Source organism: Spermophilus citellus (assembly GCF_964194105.1).
Source record: "Spermophilus citellus genome assembly, chromosome: 2".
NCBI lineage: Eukaryota > Metazoa > Chordata > Mammalia > Rodentia > Sciuridae > Spermophilus > Spermophilus citellus.
In genome coordinates this window covers 257,816,243-257,836,482 of record NC_138183.1, presented here as the reverse complement: position 1 = coordinate 257,836,482, position 20,240 = coordinate 257,816,243, and the positions used below count along the sequence as shown (strand labels likewise).

At 61.8% G+C, this 20,240-nt stretch overlaps 2 protein-coding genes across 7 annotated transcripts; one reads left to right on the top strand and one right to left on the bottom strand.

The window, feature by feature from the left end:
* Positions 1-251: 251 nt before the first annotated feature.
* On the bottom strand, positions 252-2,869 carry POLR2L (RNA polymerase II, I and III subunit L). Its single transcript, XM_081282418.1, has 2 exons — positions 2,559-2,869; positions 252-651 (listed from the first exon to the last, which is right to left on the bottom strand). Exons 1-2 carry the CDS (start codon positions 2,651-2,653, stop codon positions 543-545), a joined length of 204 nt encoding a protein of 67 aa, XP_081138544.1. The 5' UTR covers positions 2,654-2,869; the 3' UTR covers positions 252-542.
* Positions 2,870-2,975: 106 nt separating this feature from the next.
* Positions 2,976-19,993, top strand: TSPAN4 (tetraspanin 4). Of its 6 annotated transcripts, XM_081282415.1 has the most exons (11): positions 2,976-3,511; positions 3,931-4,042; positions 4,317-4,376; positions 6,553-6,620; positions 9,511-9,590; positions 11,529-11,681; positions 16,552-16,743; positions 17,332-17,406; positions 18,323-18,655; positions 18,727-18,810; positions 19,517-19,993. In XM_081282415.1, the coding sequence occupies exons 5-11, from the start codon at positions 9,528-9,530 to the stop codon at positions 19,583-19,585; spliced, it is 969 nt and encodes a 322-aa protein (XP_081138541.1). In that variant the 5' UTR covers positions 2,976-3,511; positions 3,931-4,042; positions 4,317-4,376; positions 6,553-6,620; positions 9,511-9,527; the 3' UTR covers positions 19,586-19,993. The 6 variants fall into 6 exon arrangements, with proteins under 6 accessions (XP_081138541.1, XP_081138540.1, XP_081138539.1 ...); XM_081282414.1 differs by lacking the exon at positions 4,317-4,376; XM_081282413.1 differs by lacking the exons at positions 2,976-3,511; positions 4,317-4,376 and having other exon boundaries at positions 3,570-4,042.
* The last annotated feature ends 247 nt before the right edge of the window (positions 19,994-20,240 follow it).

The following is a 20,240-nucleotide window of genomic DNA, read 5'->3' as shown; positions in this document are numbered from 1 at the left end:
CCCCCACCCACCTGGAACAGGAAGGAGGAGAGGCACCAGGTGTGTGACTATTGGAAGGCTTGTGGGTCTGACTTGCCTAGTGGTCAAAGGGGCCAGGGCCCAGCCAGCCAAGGGCTCCGCGCAGTGTAAGAGGGTGGGCTGAGTCTTCACACAGGCAGGAGACAATGACAAAGGGACCTCCCCAAGCCAGGCCAATCAGCATGACACCTGGGTAATTCTTTTTTTTTTTTAAAGAGAGAGTGAGAGAGGAGAGAGAGAATTTTTTTTTAATATTTATTTTTTAGTTTTCGGCGGACACAACATCTTTGTTTGTATGTGGTGCTAAGGATCAAACCCGGGCCGCACGCATGCCAGGCGAGCGCGCTACCGCTTGAGCCACATCCCCAGCCCCCTGGGTAATTCTTAAGACCTTTACTGAACTTTCCTTCCAGCATGGGGGGCATGTGGCTGAGGCCACGCATTGTTGCCACCCAGACACCTCAGCTTGATGAACTTGGCGTGACACTGTCCATATCAGTAGAGCAGGAATGCAGCTCCAGTGGCTACTTCTCCAGTGGTGCGTAGTTGAGCAACTTCTCAATCAGGTCCACGTGTGCCAGCAGCATTCGGCGGCAACAGTAGCGCTTCAGGCCCAGGGCATCCAGGGCGTCCCTGTGCCAAGGGGAGGAGTGGTGAGACTGTGGTCCCCACAGGTCTGGAGCCACAGCCAACCTCTCTGGGCACTGGTGCCTGCTCATTTTACCCTCCTGCTAAACAAGGTGGACAGCTCCACCTGGACTGGAGCTGAGACCTTGCAGCAGGATCCAAATGGGCCTCTTCTCCCACCTACTCAGAGGTCACACCCACTCCACCTTTACCTGCCTTCTGCCTGTTTCTAAAGCTGGTACCCAGGACTGAGGCAGCTCCTGGGGCTTCTGAACAGCTGGGGGGGAGCTTTGTGGACCAAGGCCCTAACCAAGGTGCCAACTCCTCATCTAGCTCAGGCCCCACAGGGCAGGTTCTGCGCAAGACAGAGATCAGTGGCCCTGTCGAGCTCTGCGCATCCTGGCAATAAACTGTGGAATCTCTCCCCAGCCCTGCTCCCCAAGTAAGAGAGAAACTACCTCCTCAGGAACCCCGCTCTCCCATTTCACAGCCCAATACAGTTTCCCCAGGACTTAGTCATTCTCAGGCTTTGGAAAACTTCCCACACCACTGGCTTCAATGCACAGAGATGGCAGCTTGGGAAGGGGCAGGCCTCCGCCATACTTCCATGCTGGTCACTCTAGCAAGCTTTTCAGCCTGCACACTGACTCTTGTATGACATGCAGGCACAGTGAGCCCCAGGGCTGTACAGGAGACCACAAGGTGGCAGGTGGTCAGACTCTGCCGCAAAAGTCAGGGATGGCAGTTAAGGACTCAGGAAAAAAAATCTGTTTTGCATCTTAATGGATCAGCAAGGTTTACAGGACAAGAAGTGGGCTCAACAGAGAAAGAAATCTTTGCTGCAGATGAAAAGGTGCTTGTGACCTACAGGGAGATACCTAAAAGTCCCCAAGACACCTACTGCTCACCCCGCAGAGGGCAACACTCTCCAGAGAGGAGATGGACCGCTGTTCTGAGAGAGCCAGAACCTTGAAATCCTGACAGGAGCTTCGGTCGCCCCGCCCCGCCCCCTCCCGCCCGTTCTCCCCCACAGGCCCCTCTGCCCGGGTCGCTGACCCCGCCTGCCTCTCCCCTCTCTCCCGGTCTCCGGCCACACCGCCCCGCTCTCCCCCGGTCTCCGGCCACACCGCCCCGCTCTCCCCCGGTCGCCGCCCCCTCTCTCCGGGTCGCCGGCCACACCGCCCCGCTCTCCCCCGGCCGCCGCCCCCCGCCCCGCTCTCCCCCGGCCGCCGCCCCCCGCCCCGCTCTCCCCCGGCCGCCGCCCCCCGCCCCGCTCTCCCCCGGCCGCCGCCCCCCGCCCCGCTCTCCCCCGGTCGCCGGCCACACCGCCCCGCTCTCCGCCGGTCTCCGGCCACACCGCCCCGCTCTCCCCCGGTCGCCGCCCCCTCTCTCCGGGTCGCCGGCCACACCGCCCCGCTCTCCCCCGGTCGCCGGCCACACCGCCCCGCTCTCCCCCGGTCGCCGCCCCCCGCCCCGCTCTCCCCCGGCCGCCGCCCCCCGCCCCGCTCTCCCCCGGCCGCCGCCCCCCGCCCCGCTCTCCCCCGGTCGCCGGCCACACCGCCCCGCTCTCCGCCGGTCTCCGGCCACACCGCCCCGCTCTCCCCCGGTCGCCGCCCCCTCTCTCCGGGTCGCCGGCCACACCGCCCCGCTCTCCCCCGGTCGCCGGCCACACCGCCCCGCTCTCCCCCGGTCGCCGCCCCCCGCCCCGCTCTCCCCCGGCCGCCGCCCCGCTCTCCCCCGGTCTCCGGCCACACCGCCCCGCTCTCCCCCGGTCGCCGCCCCCTCTCTCCGGGTCGCCGGCCACACCGCCCCCTCTCCCCCGGTCGCCGGCCACACCGCCCCGCTCTCCCCCGGCCGCCGCCCCCCGCCCCGCTCTCCCCCGGCCGCCGCCCCCCGGGCGCCCCGCGCCTCACCCCTCGGTGTACTCGGCCTGCAGCAGTCCCAGGTAGGCCTCCCACTTGTTGCCCACGATCTTGCCGCAGGTGAAGCAGCGCACGGGGATGATCATGGCGGCGGCTGGCGGGCGGGCGGCGCGGCGGTCCTGCAGGTCCCGCCCCGGGCGCGTCCACTGCACGGGGCCCCGCCCCGCCCAGCCCCGAGCCTTCGCCCGCCCCCACGGCCCTGGCGCTCTCCGCCACCGTCCCCGTCCCAGCTGCGACAAGTTATCCCCGCGCGCCAGCGGCTTCTGGGGCCCGCGCGTCCGAAGCAGTAGCACGTGGCGTCCCCGCACGCCACAGTGGTACCTTCCGGCGCTACGGCGTCCCAGTGCGGCCGTAAAGGCTGCGGCGGCGGCGGTTCGCGTTTCTCGTGCCCGCATGACTGACAGCTGCTCGGCGGGAGCGGCGTCGAGCGGGAGACTGCGCGCTCAGGTACGGCGCCGGCTGCAGGCCGGGTCCCGCGTGCTCGAGCTCACCCGGGAGTGTGACTCCAGCCCCACGCGTGGGTCACGACCAGTGGCCGGCCCGGACCAGGGGTTGCCCGACGGCGCGCGGCCCCGCCGGTCTTCCCGCGGCCCCGCCACGCAGCATCCCCACTTGGGTCCTGCCGCAGCGCCCCGAGGCGCTTGCGGCGGAGTTTGCACGTCCCCAACCCGCGCCGTCGCAGGACCGCCGGCCGCCCGGCGACTGGGTCGGACGGCGGCAGGCAGTTCCTCGCCGCACACCCTTCCCTGCCCGGGAGGGGAGCGGGACGGCGGGCTTGGTGAACGCTGGACGCCCGCGAGCGCCTCTGAGCAGAGTGCGGGGGAAGTGGTCAGGGAGGGCGTCGTGGAGCGGGCGCGCTCTGAGCTGAGCCTCCACACGGCTCAGACCCCGGGTTGTGGCTGCAGGACCTGCGGGCCACTGAGGACTTCGAGGACATTGATGGGGTGGGGCGAGCTTGGACTCAGCACCTTCTTGCTGTGATGGGACTGCCTGGGAGGTGGGAGGGACCGGGTAGAGGGGGCAGGGAGGTTTGATGGTGGAGGTGCGCTTTGGGATCTGGGGGTGAGGATTTGGAGGCAGATTTTTTTGCCCGTGGAGTTTGGAGAGAAGCTCTGTGGAGTCCCAGGCATCTGCCAACTGCCCTCTGGGGCAAATGTTGGACTCTGGCCTTCGTTGTAGGGGAGGGCTATGGAGGGTCTCCTGGGTTGGGAGTGGAACACACCCGCTGCCCTGCCCGTTAGGTTTTATACCAACGCCCTTACTCTGGACAACCTCCGCAGCTGATTTCACCATCCCCCACAGGGCCACGTGCAGAGCCACGAGCTCTGGCTACTTACTTCCCTTTCCTGCCCCCTCTTTCCAGGCTGAGTGGACAGAACATCCTGCCCTGGCCATAAGGGCAGCACAGCGGCCCTGAGTCACAGCGGCCTGGGGTCTGGCCCATGCTCAGCTGCAGAAGCTGCTATTTACTGGAGGTGAGGGAGGCAGGGAATAGGGTCCAGAATGTCAGTAGGGGGACCCTGGGGATATGTGTGGACCAAAGGCTTCCTGGAGGAGGGATGGCCTGTCCCACCCCTGCTCTTGCCTGGAAAAGTTGTTTACTCTGGGAGAGACTTGGGAGAGAGGCCTGAGCCAACTTGACATTCCCTGAATTCCAAGTGCATGCATGCTTGGGGCCCTGGTTGGGGGGTACTGCTTTTGGGGGCAGTGGCATCCTCCTCTCTCCTACCCTCTACCTCCTCCCTCCAGCTCTGACTTTCTAGGAGAGGACCTGGACCAGAGAATCCTGAGGCCGCCCCCTTTCAGCCCGTAGGCCTGTCCCTGGGCACTTGCCCCTCCCTGGCTCTGTGTCTCAGGCCTGTCCTTAGCTCTGAATCAGGCTAGACCTGAGGACCTTGGAGAGTTCAGAAGTCAGCCCTGCTCCGTGCCTCCAGCCTGGTTGATGTGTCCCTCCGTGTGCATTTGGGGGCAGAAGTAGGCTGGGACCTGGGCCAGCTCAGGCACACACAGAGGCACAGGTTATAGTGCCTGCCAGCTGGCCAGCTCAAAAAATCCCTCTCCCCTGGTGAGCAGTAGGTGGGACCCAGGCTTCCAGAAGGGTGCACAGTGGTGCCAGGAGCAGGAGGTGGTTATGCTTCTGTGTGGGGTCCAGGCACCAGGATGTGTGGTTTGCATCCTGCTTGGCATGGTTCCTGCCAGAGGAGGGGTCACTTCTGAGTAGGGAACAAGGGAAAACTGTGATTGAAGTTCTGGCTGCTGAGCCCCTCCCCACCCTGGGCATTGCCCTGGAAACAGGTCAGCTACAGGTGGGAGGGTGGTGGAGGCCAGGGAGCAGAGCACTGGGCTGGAATTGAACTGGCTGTGCCTCTGGCCCTGGATCACAGTCTCAGTTTCCCCATCTGTAAAGCTCTGATGGGACCAGAAGCTGTCATCCAAGAATGGCAATGGTGACTCTCTCCTGGGGACCCCAGCCTCACCCTCCACATCTGTGCCTTCTGGCTCAGCCCATCTGGGACAGATGGGTATTGTGGGTGTGCTCGGTGGGGAGTATGCTGCACGGGTCATACCTTGCTGGCATTGCACACACCCTGCCCATCTGGTTGCTAGCTGTGTGCTGAAGGTTCCAGTGTCTGCTATCCAAGTGCCTCCTCACAGTTATGGGGGTCCTGGCAAGTGGGGGTGTGCAGTGGTGGTGGTGACTAGTTGGCTTAACCCAATGACCCTTTGGACACATACCTGGCTGGGAGCATTTGGAACATCACTGTCATCCATCCCAGGTGCCCAAGAAGGATATGCTAGCGACTGTTCTGTAGGAGTGCATGGCATGGGGGCACCTGGCCTGGGTTGGCTTAGCTTTGTTCATACATGGGCACCCCAAAGGTTTAATTGTGTCTCCTCTACCCCCATTCCCATGTGACCTCCAGTAGAGACACCTCAGGGTGAAGGGGAGGAAGCAGGGGAAGGTGCTGAGCTCAGGTGTTCCAGGAGGAGAGACCGGGGCCCTTTTGATGACCACTGAGATACTTCCCACCCAATTCCTGTTCTTGTCCCTCCCTGAAGTGGGTGGGGAAGTATGAGGGGTGTGTCCAGTCTCCAGGAGCTCAGATTAGGCTGGGAGGGAGATGGTCCTACTTGGGCTGTGTGCAGCTTCTGGTCCCTGCTTGACTGTGTGGGGTGTCACCCTGCCTGGCCAGGTGTCTGCGGTGCCCTCCCTGCCTCCTGCTTTGCTGTCTCCCTGGGCCAGCTGGGCTGTGTGTGGAGCCCCGGGCTCTGGGCTCCCGAGCCCGGCCTGTACTACCCTCCCACTGAGGGTCTCAGAGACGTTGCTCTGCTGCCTGCTGCCTGCCCTGGGCTGCTGTGGGCAGCCTTTCTTTGGAGTTTGGGGAGGTCCTCTTTGAGTAGGATGTGTTCTGGACAGGTAGGTACCGTGGTCTTCTGTGGCTCACCCCCCAGAGTTTCCCACCCATACCTCCTCCCACGTAGCGAAGGGCATTCTGTCTGGGGACCCTGATGGCAGATGGATGAGCTTCATGGGACATGGCTGGCTGAGCAGGCCCCTTCCTGAGTATGGGTATCAGTCTGCTGAGAGTGAAGAGGGGTGGGGAATGGGTATACCTGGTGGGCAGTAGACGATGCAGGCAGCTCTCTGGGCACTGGCCGTGGGGTGGACCCCACTGCATGTCCCCACATGCATGTCCTGGCCGTGTGCCTCTGCATGTCTCTGAGCACGTGTGTTCCTGCCCGTGTGTTATTTGTGGGCCAGTCTGTGATCCTGCTTGAGTGTCTGGGAGGCTGGGGTGGGCGAACTTGAAGAACAGTCCCTGTTGGAAAGCTGCCCTGGTTTGGGCCACTGGTCAGAGGCCTGGCCCTGGAGTCCGGCTGTGCACCCCTCTCTGCCCCCGCTGGAACACCTCCCTCATGGCCTTGGGCACCTGCAGGGGAAACCACTTGTAGTGTGGCCTGCATCCTGCCCTCTCTCCTGCAGAGCTCCACCCTGCCCGGCTGTGCTGACCGTTCACCAGTCCACTGGTCTCTTTCCCGTGGTGAGCCCAGGTAGGTCATGGCTGGGCAGTGTATGGTGGGCAGTGCGGGGCCTGCCTCTTGGTCTTCCACACCAGGCCCAGAGGCCCGGACTGCTGGCTTTCAGGCTCTGGGAGCGACATCCCCACACTGTGGAGGATGGGACCCTGGTGGTGAGGGGCTGGGCACTGGGCCAGGAAGGCATGGTGTCCGTACCCTGGGCCCTGCTGTGGACAGGTGACATGCCACTGTCTGAATCCAACTTGGCAGCAGAAGTGAGCCCAGTCCTTGCTGGACTGCCCTGGGACCCTTGGTTGGGTGTCGGGTTTCATGTCAGATGGGCCTCATCTGCTAATGTGGGTGTGGTGTGCAGGGTCTGGGAGAAGGGAGAGCAGGGCAGGTGCGGGCACACTGGGGTGGCATCCTGAGTGCTGGTACCGGAGCTCGGACCAGGTCCCTTTTTTTCTCCCTTTTCCCCAGACCCTCTGGCACCTCTTGGGGCACCCTGCCCATAACTGTTGCCCTTCCCGTTTCTGCCACTTGGGGTGCTGGGAAGCTGGAGCTCAGGATTGCTGGGCTCCCCACTCAGCTGGCCGTTCCTGTTCTTGGTCTTCAAGGAGGGGAAGCTGACTGCGTGGGCACTGCTGGGGATCTGGTGGTCCTGTGGTTGAGTCTGTGTGTCCCCGGGCTGCAGGGCCACCTAAGAGGGAGCCTAGCAGTTGACTCTGGAGCTGGGGGGAGTGTCAGTGTGTGTAATGTAATGTGGGTGGTGATTTCGGTTCTAGAGGTCAGCATCTCTGGTCAGCCCTAAGCCTTCCCTGGAACCCTGTGGCTTCTGCCCTTCTTGTGTCCACAAGTGCATTCACTTCCCGCAAGCCCTGTGTGTCCACCCTCGGGTGTGCAAGGCTGGCTCTTGGGCAGGGGGTAAGGGGATCGCCAGGGGTCTTGTGGGGTCATTGTCTGCTACCTGCTCCCTGGGCCGAGCTGTGGGCAGTGGTCTCTGCAGGGCCTTGAGGGAGGACTCTGCTTCCTGCTTCTCAGCTGGGCTCCTGGTCTGTGAGCCCAGAACACCAGAGAATCCTTAGGGGGTGAGGGGGGTAGTGGGAAGCCTCAGGCTGGCCATGTGGTAGGCGGAGACCTCCTGATGGGCTTCCTGTGCCAAGGCTGGGGCTGCAGATCCTCACAGAACCCTCAGGGGGCAGCAGAAGGCTGGTGCAGGGAACCCTCCAGCCTCCAGAGGGGTGGACCTCACTGGGTACCCACGGTTCCCAGAGGCCACGTCCCACTTTTAAACTTTTTTGATAGTTGTAGATGGACAGCATGCCAAAATACACATTATTTGTGTATTTTTTTTATGTGGTGCTGAGGATTGAACCCAGTGCCTCCCATGTACAAGGCAAGTGCTTTGCCACTGAGCTACAGCCCCAACCCCATCTCTTTCTTTTTAAAGGCTTTTAGATCTGGTCAGCCCTGCCAATGGGCACCCCTCCTTTCCCTCTGTTGGCCCTTCCTCATTCCTTCTCCTAGCCTCCACTCTGCTGGGGACTGTCTGGGAGCTTGAGCCAGGCCTCCCTCTTTGGACTGAAGTTTCCGGGACTGTCCATGGAGTGGGCACCACTATTATGACCATCATGGTGACAGGGAAAGCCAGGGTGCAGAGCACATTTGTGGCTGCTGTGGTCCCCCTGCCTCTGCCCAAGCCGGCTGGAGCTGCAGAGACATGGGGTGGTGCATGGGCCCACATCTGTCCTCCACCTTTGTGGGCATGTGATGGGCTATTGGAACTTGGGCTCACCAGTGCATGGTCATCCATGCCTATTCCTGTTTGCTGGTGCCTGGGAGGGGTGGGGCCTCTGGCTACAGGCTGAAATTCAGGACATCTTGTTCAGAAATTACAGAGAATTTCAGATGGTATCAGTAGATTCTCAAGACCAACATTCACTGTTTGGTTGCTTGTGAAGCAGGCCCTGCTCCCCAAGTCTAGGAGATAGGACTGGGGAAGGAACCCAGCCTGAGCACCCTGGGTCTGTGGAGAATTGCTGGTTTCTTTGGGGTCACTCCTGTGCTCCTCTGTCCTGGTCCCTCCTTCAAAGTGAGTAAACCTCTCAGGCAATCCCTCTGGGGCATCCAGGGCTCCCCAAGGTGCCTAAAGCTGGAGCCACGTTGCCACCAACAGCAACGGGGTCACCCCTAAATTTGCACAGAGCTTTGCACATCCTTAGCACGGGTCGAGGTTGCTCTGCCACCGTCTGGTGGCGGGCAAGTGTGGGGTGAGGTGGGCCAGGGGCGTGGGCTGGGGGATGAGCTGCGGGGCTTAGTATCTGCCCCCTCAAAGGCTCCTCTGGCCTCGGTGGGCCGCTTCCTTACCCCGCAAGGGTGGGGGCGCGCCCCGGGCCAGGCGATTGGCCGGCAGGGCGGGGCGGTGCGGCGCAGGATTGGCGGGCGGCGCGGGGCGCGGCGGCAGGCAGGTGTCGGGCAGCGCGGAGCTGCGCCCGCTGCCACCCGCCCGCTGCCACCGCGGGGCCGGGCCAGGGCGGGATGGGGCGGCCCGGGACCGCGAGCGCAAGGCGCTGACTGCGGCCAGAGCCGGTGCTCCTGGCGGCCGTGGCCCCGGGTGCTCCTGGCGGCCGTGGCCCGGGCCACCCCGGCGCAATGCGCCGCTCGAGCACGGACGAGTCCACGTACCGGCGCAGCCCGTCGCCGGAGGGCAAGGAGCCGGGCTTCACGCGCGGCGGCCCCTTCCGGCGCTGCAGCAGTCTGTATGGGCGCGCGGGCACTGGGGACGCTGAGGACGCGGGCGGCAGCCCCTTCTTCGGCCTGCACGCGAACCCCGGCCCCAAGGCGGCTCAGGCCCGCTACACGTCGCCCAAGGGCAACAAGTACGTGGTCTTCTATCTGGACCTGTCCTTCATCTTCCTCCTAGAGCTGAAGCGCTGCAGCATGGCGCGCGGCTGCCTCCAGGGTGTCAAGTACCTCATGTTCGCCTTCAACCTGCTCTTCTGGGTGAGTGCGCGGGCAGCGCCGCTGCTCGAGGAGGGCTGGGGGCCAGGACCTGGGGAGGGCCAGGGGCTGCTGTCTGGCTGACCAGCCGCGGGGTGGACCTCTGCTTTCCTGGGCTGCCGGCCTGCCCCTCCTGCTGAGACAGGATGTGTTGCGCACGTGCACACCGGATGGGGCTGGGCCATCCCGACCCTGAGCCTCTGCTGGGGTGGGGGTTTCAGTCCTGGTCAGGGCCAGCACTGCGCGGGCAGCTACCCTCTGCCTCTGGGCCTCCACAGCCTGCGTCCTTGCCCCGCCCCCTTCTACTGTAGCGCCAACCCTGGGACTCCTTCCCCAGGACTGCCCTGAGGAAATTTTGCCAAGCCTAGGTGGACCCCAGTCACCCAGAGGGCCCCAGAAATAGTGTGCACGGCCTGAGTGAGCGGCAGGACCTTAAGGGACTCCTGGGCGAGCTGGGGAGGCGCTGGCTCCCGGCCTCCCTAACTTGTAGAGGTGCAGCGGGGATTGCTGACCAGCAAGAGCGGCAGCAGGGGTTGGGACTTGCCTGCTGGTGGAGCAGAGGGTGACCCCCTCCAGCCTAGAACACCTGGGAGGACCGCCACGGCAGGTTCCACACCTGGCTGCTCTGGAGCAAGCTTGGCTAGACCCCCCCCCCCCCCCCCCCCCGCAGAGCAGCTGGGGGCGGGGCCTCCCATTACCTGAGCTGGGCCTGGGGCTTCCCTGGCTGGGCTGGGAAGGATGGGTGGAGAAATGACACCCAAGGTCATTCCAGGCTCTGTCCTTAGTTCCTGTGGGGACTCTCCTTTTACCACTGAGTCAGGAGTGAGGAGACGCAGCTGAGCGCAGACTTCGGAGGTGCTGCCATATGCATGTGGTTCAGTTCTGGCACATGCCGTAACCTGGGTCCACCTTCTTGCCTGGCCCTGGCTTGGGGCAGGGGCTGGGGGTCACAGAGAAGGGCAGCCATCCTGGGCTGCCTGTGAGGAGTAACTCCAGAAGGGGTCACCTCAAGGGTTTGTCCTCTGCAAGAGGGTTCTGGAAGGGGCAAGGCCCAGGCCTCAGGCTGAGCAGTGCCCTGCAGGCCAGGAAGTGGGCAGCAGGGTGGGTGTGTGGGGAAATGTCTTCCTGGTAAGATTGGGCAGCTTCAGTGGGCACCAATGTGGTCAGTGCAGGGTCAGCAAGTCCCCAGCAGTGGGAAGGGGAGTGGGTGATGGTGTGAAGAGACAGGCAGCCTAGTGGCAGGACCTGGGCAGGAGATGGGGACCTGCTTACCCTCTCTTCCCTGACCTGGACACCTGTCTGCAGGGAAGAGATGAAGGGGGCCTCAAAGGGGGCCTCAGAGAACAGTTTGGGCCCCCCCGTGGGACCTTGCACCCCATAAGCACCCTACAGCTGCAGAGCAGGCACATTCTGCTGTTCCCTAAATGATGTCCTCCACCTGAGAAAGAAGAAATCAGCAGTCCCTGGGGACCTCCTAGGCTGGAAAATCTGATTCCCTTTTATTATCCAATTATACTCCCCAGCCTCAGACCTAAGTCCCTTGCAGCTAGTCTCACACACCTGCCTGCCACCCTCTCCCCAAGTGGTGCCCAGTAGGTCTGAGGCCTGGGACCAGAGCAGGGGTCCTGGGCTGGAGGCCACCACAGGGGAGTACGCAGGGCTGTGAACAGGCAGGACTGTGCAGGAGACACTGTGCTGGGCTTAGGGGAGCTTCCTGCCTTGGTCCTGGCAGGTGTGATGTCCACCCTGTCTTTTCCCTGAACCCCTTCTGAACGGTGACAGGCTGTGGGTGGGAGAGGTGGGGCTGGTTCATTCCTGACCTGGGACCCTGTGCCCCTTGTTGCCCTGTAGGAGGGACTTGGCCCCCACTCCATTTCCCACTCACATTGGGAGATCAGCTGACAGGACTTCCCCTTCTGTGTGGCTTCCTTGACCTCCCAGCTGGAGCTAACCCTGCAACCAGAGTTCAGAGGGCACCTACCCCGTGACCCCTGCTGGGACACCCCCGGCAGCTGCCTCCTCCAGCCGACTGGCTCTGTGGGTAGCAGTGGCTTTGCCCAGCCTTCCTTTGAGATGTGCACAGTGGAGTGGCAGGTTAGACTCGGGGTCCCTTACCCGGGGTGTCCCCCGGCAGGCCATCCTGTGGGAGAATGAGAGTGCAGGGCCCATGAACGAGGTGGGGTGGGCTGTGGTGCCAGTGGTGGTGAAGGGGTGGGGATGGTGTGGCCCCGGGGACCCCTGTGTTCAGGCCTGAAGCTGTGTCATCAGCTGGGTCTCTGCCAACAAAGCTCTTCCAGGTCCCCAGGGGTGGAGCAGAGCATAGCAAGCTCTTCCTGCCCCTCCCCACCCCTGCCCTAACTTGGGGCGCTGCCCACGGGCGGTTGCTCCAGCCCAGTGGCCAGTCTGAGTGGGGCCGAGCCTGCCAGCAGGATGGGGAGGCTTCCCTAGCTATACGTGGCCGGGGCTGGCCTGGACCTCAGCCACGCAGCTTTCTCCCAGACAGTGGCCCCTCCCCACTCTGCTCAGGAGGCCTCCCTCCTTATGCCCTTCCAAGCCTTTCTCAGCAGAAGCCCCCAGCTGCTCCCTGCATGCTGTGGTCAGGGACTATCTAGGTGGCCAGAGTAGGGGTCGGAGCCCAACCTGCCAGCCTGTCTCCACTACCCAGACACCAGGACCTCAGCAAGTCCTGCCTTGCTGGGTGCATCAGTTTCTTCCTCGGCACCCCCTGGGCGCTGTGCCTCAGGTAGGATCAGGACCCCAGAACAGAGATGTGGGAGGACCCTCATCTGCCCATTGCCTGTGCTGACCCCAGGTGGGCAGAGGCCCCAGGTTGGAGGAGGTGCAGGGTATAGGCTCTGCCTGCCATCTCCGCTGGGAGGAGGCCTGGGCCGCTCCCCGTGGTAGCCTTGGAATCTAAAGGAAGGTCCTGCCAGTCACCAGGCAGAGGCCTTGCCTAGCCCTTGGTGAACTGAGATGATGTTTGACAGTGGCTCTGTTGCTGGCCCTTGAGGAGGGTGTCCTGAGTCTGATGGAGGAGGGGACAGCAAAGGGCAGAGCCAGGACACTGAGGGAACCCTCCATTTACTGCCTGTATCAGCCAGTAGCGGGATGATGGGAAAGCACACCCCAGGGGGAAACCACAGTCCTGCCTGCCCTGCACAGTAGGAGGCTCCCTGATGGGCTGCTGTGGCAGGGTGGGGGTTGCCTGCCCAGCTGTGGGTTCTAGGCTGGTGCTCTGCTGGGTGGGCAGGTCTTGGGACTGGACAAATTACATCCAAGTTTAAGTAAGAAAACTCACTCTACCTGGTGGCCAACCTCCCAGCCAAGACCAGTCATGTTTCTGCCAACCTGGCAGGAGAGGGGCTTCTGCAGGGACCTAGCCTTCCACCCTGTTCCAAGGACGTGGCCAGCTGCTTGTCCATCTGCTACACTGTGCTTTGTGGCCAGAGGGGTGGTGGGTGGAGGGCTGGCTGGCTGGCTGGCACCAGCCCCAGTGGACCTGGAGAGGGCACATTTGATGGATGCCAGGCACTACCAGCCTCCTTGAAGCCAGGGGCTGCCATGGGTATCAGTAGTCAGCAGAGCTCAGGGGCCAGGTAAGCTGCACAGATAGCACCCAGAAGTCGGTCGTGTGTAGCCTCTCTGCGTACCCCTACTGCCCAACCCATCCCTGTTTGACTTCCAGTCTTCAGATCTCTCTGAAACTGCTTGTGTCAAGATCACCAATGAAGTCTGTTACTAGATCCAGTGATCTCTTCTCAAAGCTGGGCTGGGGACATGGACGGCAGGAAGCCCCTCTCCTTGTGTCCCCTCAGCTGCTGTCCACCAGGATGCCTGGCCCCTCCCCCAGGCTGTTTAGGGGTCCTGCCTCCCACCCACAGTGAGAGGCAATCTGTCTCTGGGGGCTGGAGAAGGAGTGCTGGACCCCGGAGACGACCACTCCAGCCTCCCAGCCCTTGAGCTCTGTCTTTTGCGTCTGTCTCTGAGGCTAATGAGCCCATTTCTCCTGTACTACGAGGCTGTAATTTTTTTTAATCAAAAATTTTAATTTTTTTATCAGTTGTTGATGAACATTTATTATTTATTTATATGTGATGCTGAGAACTGAACCCAGGGCCTCACACATGCTAATCAAGTGCTCTACCACTGAGCCACAACCCCAGCCCAAGGCTGTAGTCTTCCTGCCAAAATGTTTTAAAACTGCATGTGCAGAAACACTTTTGAAGTGACAGGTTCGGTGACTTTCCTTGTCTGTGTTGCCCATGCCTGCTGTTTGTGGGAGGGGTGGGCCCCAGGGGACAGTGGGCTTCAGGGTGTAGTATCATGTGACCATGTGAGTGTACTGTCGTGTGGTGTGAAGAGTGTCTGGTGGTGCGGGCTGGTGTCGCCTGTCAGTGTGGGCAGTGGCCAAGTAGGTGGGCAAGGTGTCTGTGGAGTGCTCAGTTCTCAGGGTGGGGATGAGGTGTAGGGTCCCGACCTGCCCAGGCTGTCCTGGGGACTGGCCCACCTCCTGGAATGAGCACTCCTCCTTGGGGCCAGCCACTACCCTTGGACACTTCTCCACGGTAGTGTCCAACCCATGACCTGTGTGTCCCGTGCCAGGGCTGCCCCAGCAGCCTGCTTTCCTGCTGACACACGTTGTCTGCTGCCCTTGAAAGGCAGAGGTGGATGGTGCAGGCAGTGGGGCTTTGAATGACATTTCCCTGTTGTGCTGGTACCTCCCCTCTGCTCGGGGATTGCCCATCACTGGCCTGGGTGCTCAGCCCCAAGGTGCGGCCCTCCCGGTGTGACTGGCCACAGCCAAGGCTGCACTGAGCCAGGCGTCAGGCCTGGGGTCAGCCCTGTGGGTGGGCCAGACCCTAGGGCATCTTACTTCCCTATGGTGTCCAGGCTCCTCCACGCAGACCCAGCGGGCCTTGGGGAGCCCTGCCCTCCACCCTCCCTGGCCCTGCTAGGGCAGTGCTGGACAAAGCTGTGTGTGTCTCCCCCTGGTGTCCCTGCACAGCAGCTAAGGTGCCCGTTTTCCTCGTTACCCAACTGGGTCCTGGAAGACCCACCAGGCCAGGGGACTGCTTTAGGCCATGAACATGGCCTGGGGCACACCAGGGACCCTGTCTGTCATGGCTCGTGGAAGCTTTGTGTTTGGGGCATGATGCAGGGGACATGGTCAGGGGGAGTACGAGGTGAGCAGGTGCCTGGCCATGCCTCCCCCACCCCCAGAAAACAGCAGTACCCACTTGCGCAGCATCCAGCATCCAGCCACCACCCCTTGCCTTGCTTGTTCAGCACCCCACTCCCAGCTGCTGGGGCCTGGGGGTGGAGGGCTTTCCTCCATCCCATGGCAGAACTTGGTCCCACAGCAAGGGGACATTTGTGCCACCTGAGGCACATGCACCCTTCTCCATTCGCCAGGGTCTCCTCTGTGGCAGCCCCTGGCCAGGTTTGCTCAGGAGCCATCTGAGGGTGTGTGGCAAGGCCTTCTGCCAGGTCCACAACAGCCCCTCCCTGGGTCCAGAACATAGGGACCCATGCTTTTCCTACGCTTGCCCTGGCCTGGCCTGGGAGAGTCCCACAAGCACAGTGACCAGTCTCAGGGGTCAGCAGCTCCCAGGTCAGGCTGAGTTCACAGCATCTAGATGTTCTGTTGCTGAATGCCAATTGCAAGTGTTGGTTTTTAGCAGGAAGTACAGGACAGAGAAAATGGCTGCACTCACCCCGGAAAGATTGGACAGGCAAAGTCATGGGTGCTCAGCAGGGGACTGTCCCGTCTCCCGGGGTTTGACCCAGAGGGGCCCGAGACACCAATGAGGGGTCTGGGCAGGAGCTTCATGCCCCGACTTTGTTGCAGGCTCCTGCCAGCTGGGCTTGACACAGGAAGTGCATCATGTGTCTTGGCCAGCTAGTACTGAGGGAGCAGTGGCTGCCAGCCCTGCCTTTGACCCTGCCACCTGGGCTGAAGTCTGAATCAGGAGGGTCCAGTGTGCAAGTGGGGATGGGTGGCATCTCCCTGCACCCAGGCCTCTTGGGGCAGGGTTCTGTCTCCTGCAAGGCCCAGGCTCCGTTTCTTTGGCCATCAGGGCTCAGGAGCCTTTTGTGGGGTGGTGAGGTCCCTGTGGCCCTGGGTGGATGCTGCGTCTCCTTGGAGCTGTGCACATCTGGGTTCGAGCCTGTCCTGGGGCGTATGCGGTCTCCAGTAGCTCCATCCCAGGAGTGGCTGTGGCAGTCCCAGAGCCTTGTAGCTGTTGGTGCCTCCCTACCCACACACCACCTTGCACACATTCTCTGCTTTTATCCCAAACCACCAGAACCCAAGACCTCAGTGGGGACAAGGGCTGAACTGTGGTTCCTAGCTCCCAACCCTGCTCCTGAGACCCTGTTGGTCACCATTGCAGGCCACCACCATGCTTGCTCTTACTTTATTGATTCTCGTGATGATGGGCAATGAGGGAATTCAGAGTCCCCCTCTTGAATCCAGGGAGGAGATGAGGTCCAGGTGGTTGGTGCAGAGGCGAGACTCTCCTACTTCCAGTCTCAGGGGTCAGCAGCTCTTGAATCCAGGGAGGGCATGAGGTCCAGGTGGCAGTGATGAACCATGACTTCATCATGAGCAGATGCACCAGGAGTCAGGTTTTCCCTTCTTGGGGTAGCAGGGCACAGACACCTGAGATCCAGGGCCTGGTGTCTGGAATCCTTAGGACCACCCACTGAAAAGCCTGACCACCTCATGTGGTCCAGAGGGGTGGACCTGCCTGTCCTGGCCTCCCCATGGTGGGCACTGGGCTTTGGTGTGGGAGGACCTGGAGGACAGCAGAAGGGACAAGCCGGGTGCTGCTTGCAGGCAGCAGGAGTGGGGGTGCTGGGAGTATCTGACCCTGGAGGCCAGTGGGGCTGGTGAGGGTCGGGGTGGCAGCTCCCTTGGGGGTGGGCCTCATCCTGTCTCTCTTCCTCGGTACTGCGGCCCCAGCTGGGAGGCTGTGGCGTCCTGGGTGTTGGTATCTGGCTGGCTGCTACACAGGGGAACTTCGCCACCCTGTCATCCTCCTTTCCGTCGCTGTCAGCTGCCAACCTGCTCATCGTCACAGGCACCTTCGTCATGGCCATCGGCTTTGTGGGCTGCATTGGGGCCCTCAAGGAGAACAAGTGCCTGCTGCTCACCGTGAGTGTGCCTGGTCCCAGGGCTGTGTGAGGTCTCGGCCAGCTCCACCTCTGTCCTGGCCGGAGGGGCTGTGGGGTGCTCTCAGAATGGGGTGCAGTGCAGTGGCCTGTCAACAGGACTTGGGCACGCCCTGCTACATGTGCAGCTCTGTTGGGCCTGGACCTGCCTTCAGGACCCTCCAGAGACCCTCACCTTGGCCTTACCATGTTCCCGGAGGGATGCTTCCTGGCCTGGGAAAGTGAGCTCCAGGAGGAGGCGCTGGGTCCTCCAGCAGGGCTAGGGGGAGTCCTGAGTCTCGGGGTTTCCTGGGTAGGGCCTGCTCAGGTCTTTGACTCCCTCCCTCCGTGCCCTGCCCCGGGGAGGGGGCAGGAACACTCATGGGCCCCATAAAGTCCCAGATGAGTAAGTGGGTTTGGACCTATTTCATGTCCCAGTGAGGACGTCCTAGAGGCAGCGGAGGGCCAGAGCCTAGCGAACCGGGCTTCTCCCACTTGAGGTGTCCAGAGTGGCTGAGGGTGGAGGTGGAGGGCGCTGATCCGGGGCTCCGAGGCAAGGTTGGGGCTGAGGCCCTGCTCCCACCCTCTGCAGTTCTTCCTGCTGCTGCTGCTGGTGTTCCTGCTGGAGGCCACCATTGCTGTGCTCTTCTTCGCCTACACTGACAAGGTATGGCTGCTGCAGTCCAGGCAGCAACACAGGCTGGTGGGGACTCTCCTGAGGCACAGTGGCCCCTGGGGGGGGGCATGGTCATTCAGGTGGCAGAGCAGCACTGCCCACTCGTGGCCAGGCTGCTGGACAGCCTCTGGCGAGTGCATGCTTAGAGTGTTGGGTCACATGGTGTCGTAGCCACTGTCCCCAGCTGTGGGTTGTTTTCTTCCCACTTGCTGCTATTTGTTGTGGTACTGGGGAATGACCCCACAGGTGCTTTACCACTGAGCTGCACCCCCAGCCCTTTCTACTTTGAGACAGTCTCAACAAGCTGCTGAGGCTGGCTTTGAACTTGCAATCCTCCTGCCTCAGCCTCTTGAGTCACTGGAATTACAAGTGTGGCCACTGTGCCTGGCTACCCATTTCTAGCAGGAGGGGCTGATAGCCAGGGTTGTGGTCCTAGCTTCGGTGTCTCTCTGACCCCCAGCATAGGCTTCTCTGTGGAGACCTCCCTGACTCTGGCACTACAGGATGCTCAGGGCCTACTGTCTCTACCCTAGCTGGTCCTGGAGTCTCTGCTTCCCCAGGGGCTCTGGCTCCTTCACCAGAGAATGACCTTGAGGTCAAGACCTGGGCATAGTAGCCAGGCTGTCAGCTTCAGAGCAAACCTGTCTATACTAAGTGGACATATATGCCTCCACTCAGCCTGTGCTCTATCCCAGGCCCTTCAAGGCCCTGCCAGCCTGGGGATGAGGCCCTGGGGCCCTTGAGGGCTTCCAGAAGGACATAAGGCTGGGAGCTGTATCCTTGGGCACGATGGGGTGGGCTCCAGGAAGTGAGAGCAGGACAAGGGCAGGGCAGGGTCTGGCTGAGGGAGGCAGTGGAGCTGGAAGGCACCCACTAGAGAGTGCTGTTGACCCCACTGCACTCCCAGATTGACAGGTACGCCCAGCAAGACCTAAAGAAGGGCCTGCATCTGTATGGCACACAGGGCAACGTGGGCCTCACCAACGCCTGGAGCATCATTCAGACTGATGTGAGGCATGGCTGGGGGAGTGGGGGGGGGCAAGGGCTGGAGTGGTGCCCCCTGCCTGCCCTTGCCTCTCTGGCCAGCCCCAACACACTGCTTTCCCAGTTCCGCTGCTGTGGTGTCTCCAACTACACGGACTGGTTTGAGGTCTACAATGCCACCCGTGTGCCTGACTCCTGCTGCCTGGAGTTCAGTGACAGCTGTGGGCTGCATGCGCCTGGCACCTGGTGGAAGGCGGTGAGTGCAGTCTACCCTCTGGGGCCTGGGGATGGGACAGGCAAGGCCTGGCTGACTCCACTCTCCCACAGCCCTGCTATGAGACAGTGAAGGCCTGGCTCCAGGAGAATCTGCTGGCTGTGGGCATCTTTGGGCTGTGCACAGCACTGGTGCAGGTGCGCAGGGCAGGGCCTGCGGGGGGGGGGGGGGGCCTTTTGAGCCCAGGGAAAAGCAGCAATGGCCTTACCCTGGGAGGGCTTGGGATTGGGGTGGCCCAAGTTTCAGGTGCAGACTCTAGGTGTCATGGGCAGATGTGGGTTCACAGAGCATGGTCAGGGGTGACAGTGGGGGAGGTGACCTTTGGTGTTTCAGATCAGGTGCTACCAGCACTGGTCTCCTAGCAAGGGAGGCAGCGTGGTTCCTCAGCCCCAGGCTGGCAGTCGTAGGACTTCCCAGTACAAGATGCATTCTGATGCCTGTGGCCCCAGCTCTCAGTCCAGGTGGGAGCCCTGAGCATCAGCACCAGAGTGCTCCAGGATGAGGTCAGACCTGCCACCAGGGCAGCTCACCCAGCCTGGGTGACACACTCCGAAGTAGACACAGCTAGGCTGAGGCACAGGGAGCAAGCTGCAGGGGCCTTGGGCCAAGCAGGGAGGGTCATGTGACCCAAGCTGCAGAACACAGTCCTTGAGTGCTGATGGGGGCCACGTGGCTGAAACTCTACAAGATGTGTGTCTCTGGGGCCTCACAGCTGATAAGCAGGTGCTGTGCAGGAGGCTCAGAGAGGTACTGCTGCAGCAGGTCAGGGAGGGCCAGTTGCACCTGGCAGCAGAGGTCTGTGGCTCCCTTTAGCAGCCCTGCCTATCTCCTTCCTGTCCCTAGATTTTGGGCCTGACCTTCGCCATGACCATGTACTGCCAAGTGGTAAAGGCGGACACCTACTGCGCTTAGACCACGGGCCACCCTGCTTCTCTGCCAAAGGACACCACCCACCAGGGACAGGGCTGTATCCAAACCTGCCCCACACATCGCAGGACTTGGTGCTCTGCTGGGCTCAGGGGAGAGGCTGGTGCCCTGAACCCCCAGGACCCCATTCCTGGAATGCTTCAACATGGGCAGCTATGGGGTCTCCTGCCTACATGGGAGGGGCTTTGACACTTTTTTATATCTTCCAGAGCAGTGTTCACGTGGGATGGGGGTTCCGGCCATGGTCCCCTTTGCCCAAGGACAATGGGGGAGTAGGTCTGACCTCTTGGAGACCCCACACAGGTCCTGGTGCTCCAGACAGGCTGGGCCCCCATCATCCATTTCTGAGGGGCTGTAGCTCCAGGTGCATCCTAATAAAGTGTGTGAGCAGCCCGTGTCTCCCTGTACGCCTGCAGGATGGGCAGCCACAAGCCAACACCAGGGAAGCTCAGCATCAGCTCAGGAGGTGTGGGGCGGGGCTGGGGCAGGGGCGGCACATCCCCACCTGCCCAGCCTGTTCTATTTTGTCCAGAACTCTGACTGACAGTATTAAGCTTATTTGAGTTTTGCAAATGAAGTGGGTTGATGGAAAGACAGCCATTGTCAAAGGGCATGGAGTTAGAAAAATGGTCAAAATGTT

Coding starts and splice junctions, on each gene's coding strand:
- POLR2L (XM_081282418.1), bottom strand. CDS start 2,653: ATGATCATCCCCGTGCGCTGCTTCACCTGCGGCAAGATCGTGGGCAAC. Junction 652..2,558: donor CAGGCCGAGTACACCGAGGG/GTGAGGCGCGGG, acceptor CCCTTGGCACAG/GGACGCCCTGGATGCCCTGG.
- TSPAN4 (XM_081282412.1), top strand. CDS start 9,240: ATGCGCCGCTCGAGCACGGACGAGTCCACGTACCGGCGCAGCCCGTCG. Junction 16,744..17,331: donor ACAAGTGCCTGCTGCTCACC/GTGAGTGTGCCT, acceptor CACCCTCTGCAG/TTCTTCCTGCTGCTGCTGCT. Junction 18,425..18,523: donor GGAGCATCATTCAGACTGAT/GTGAGGCATGGC, acceptor CTGCTTTCCCAG/TTCCGCTGCTGTGGTGTCTC.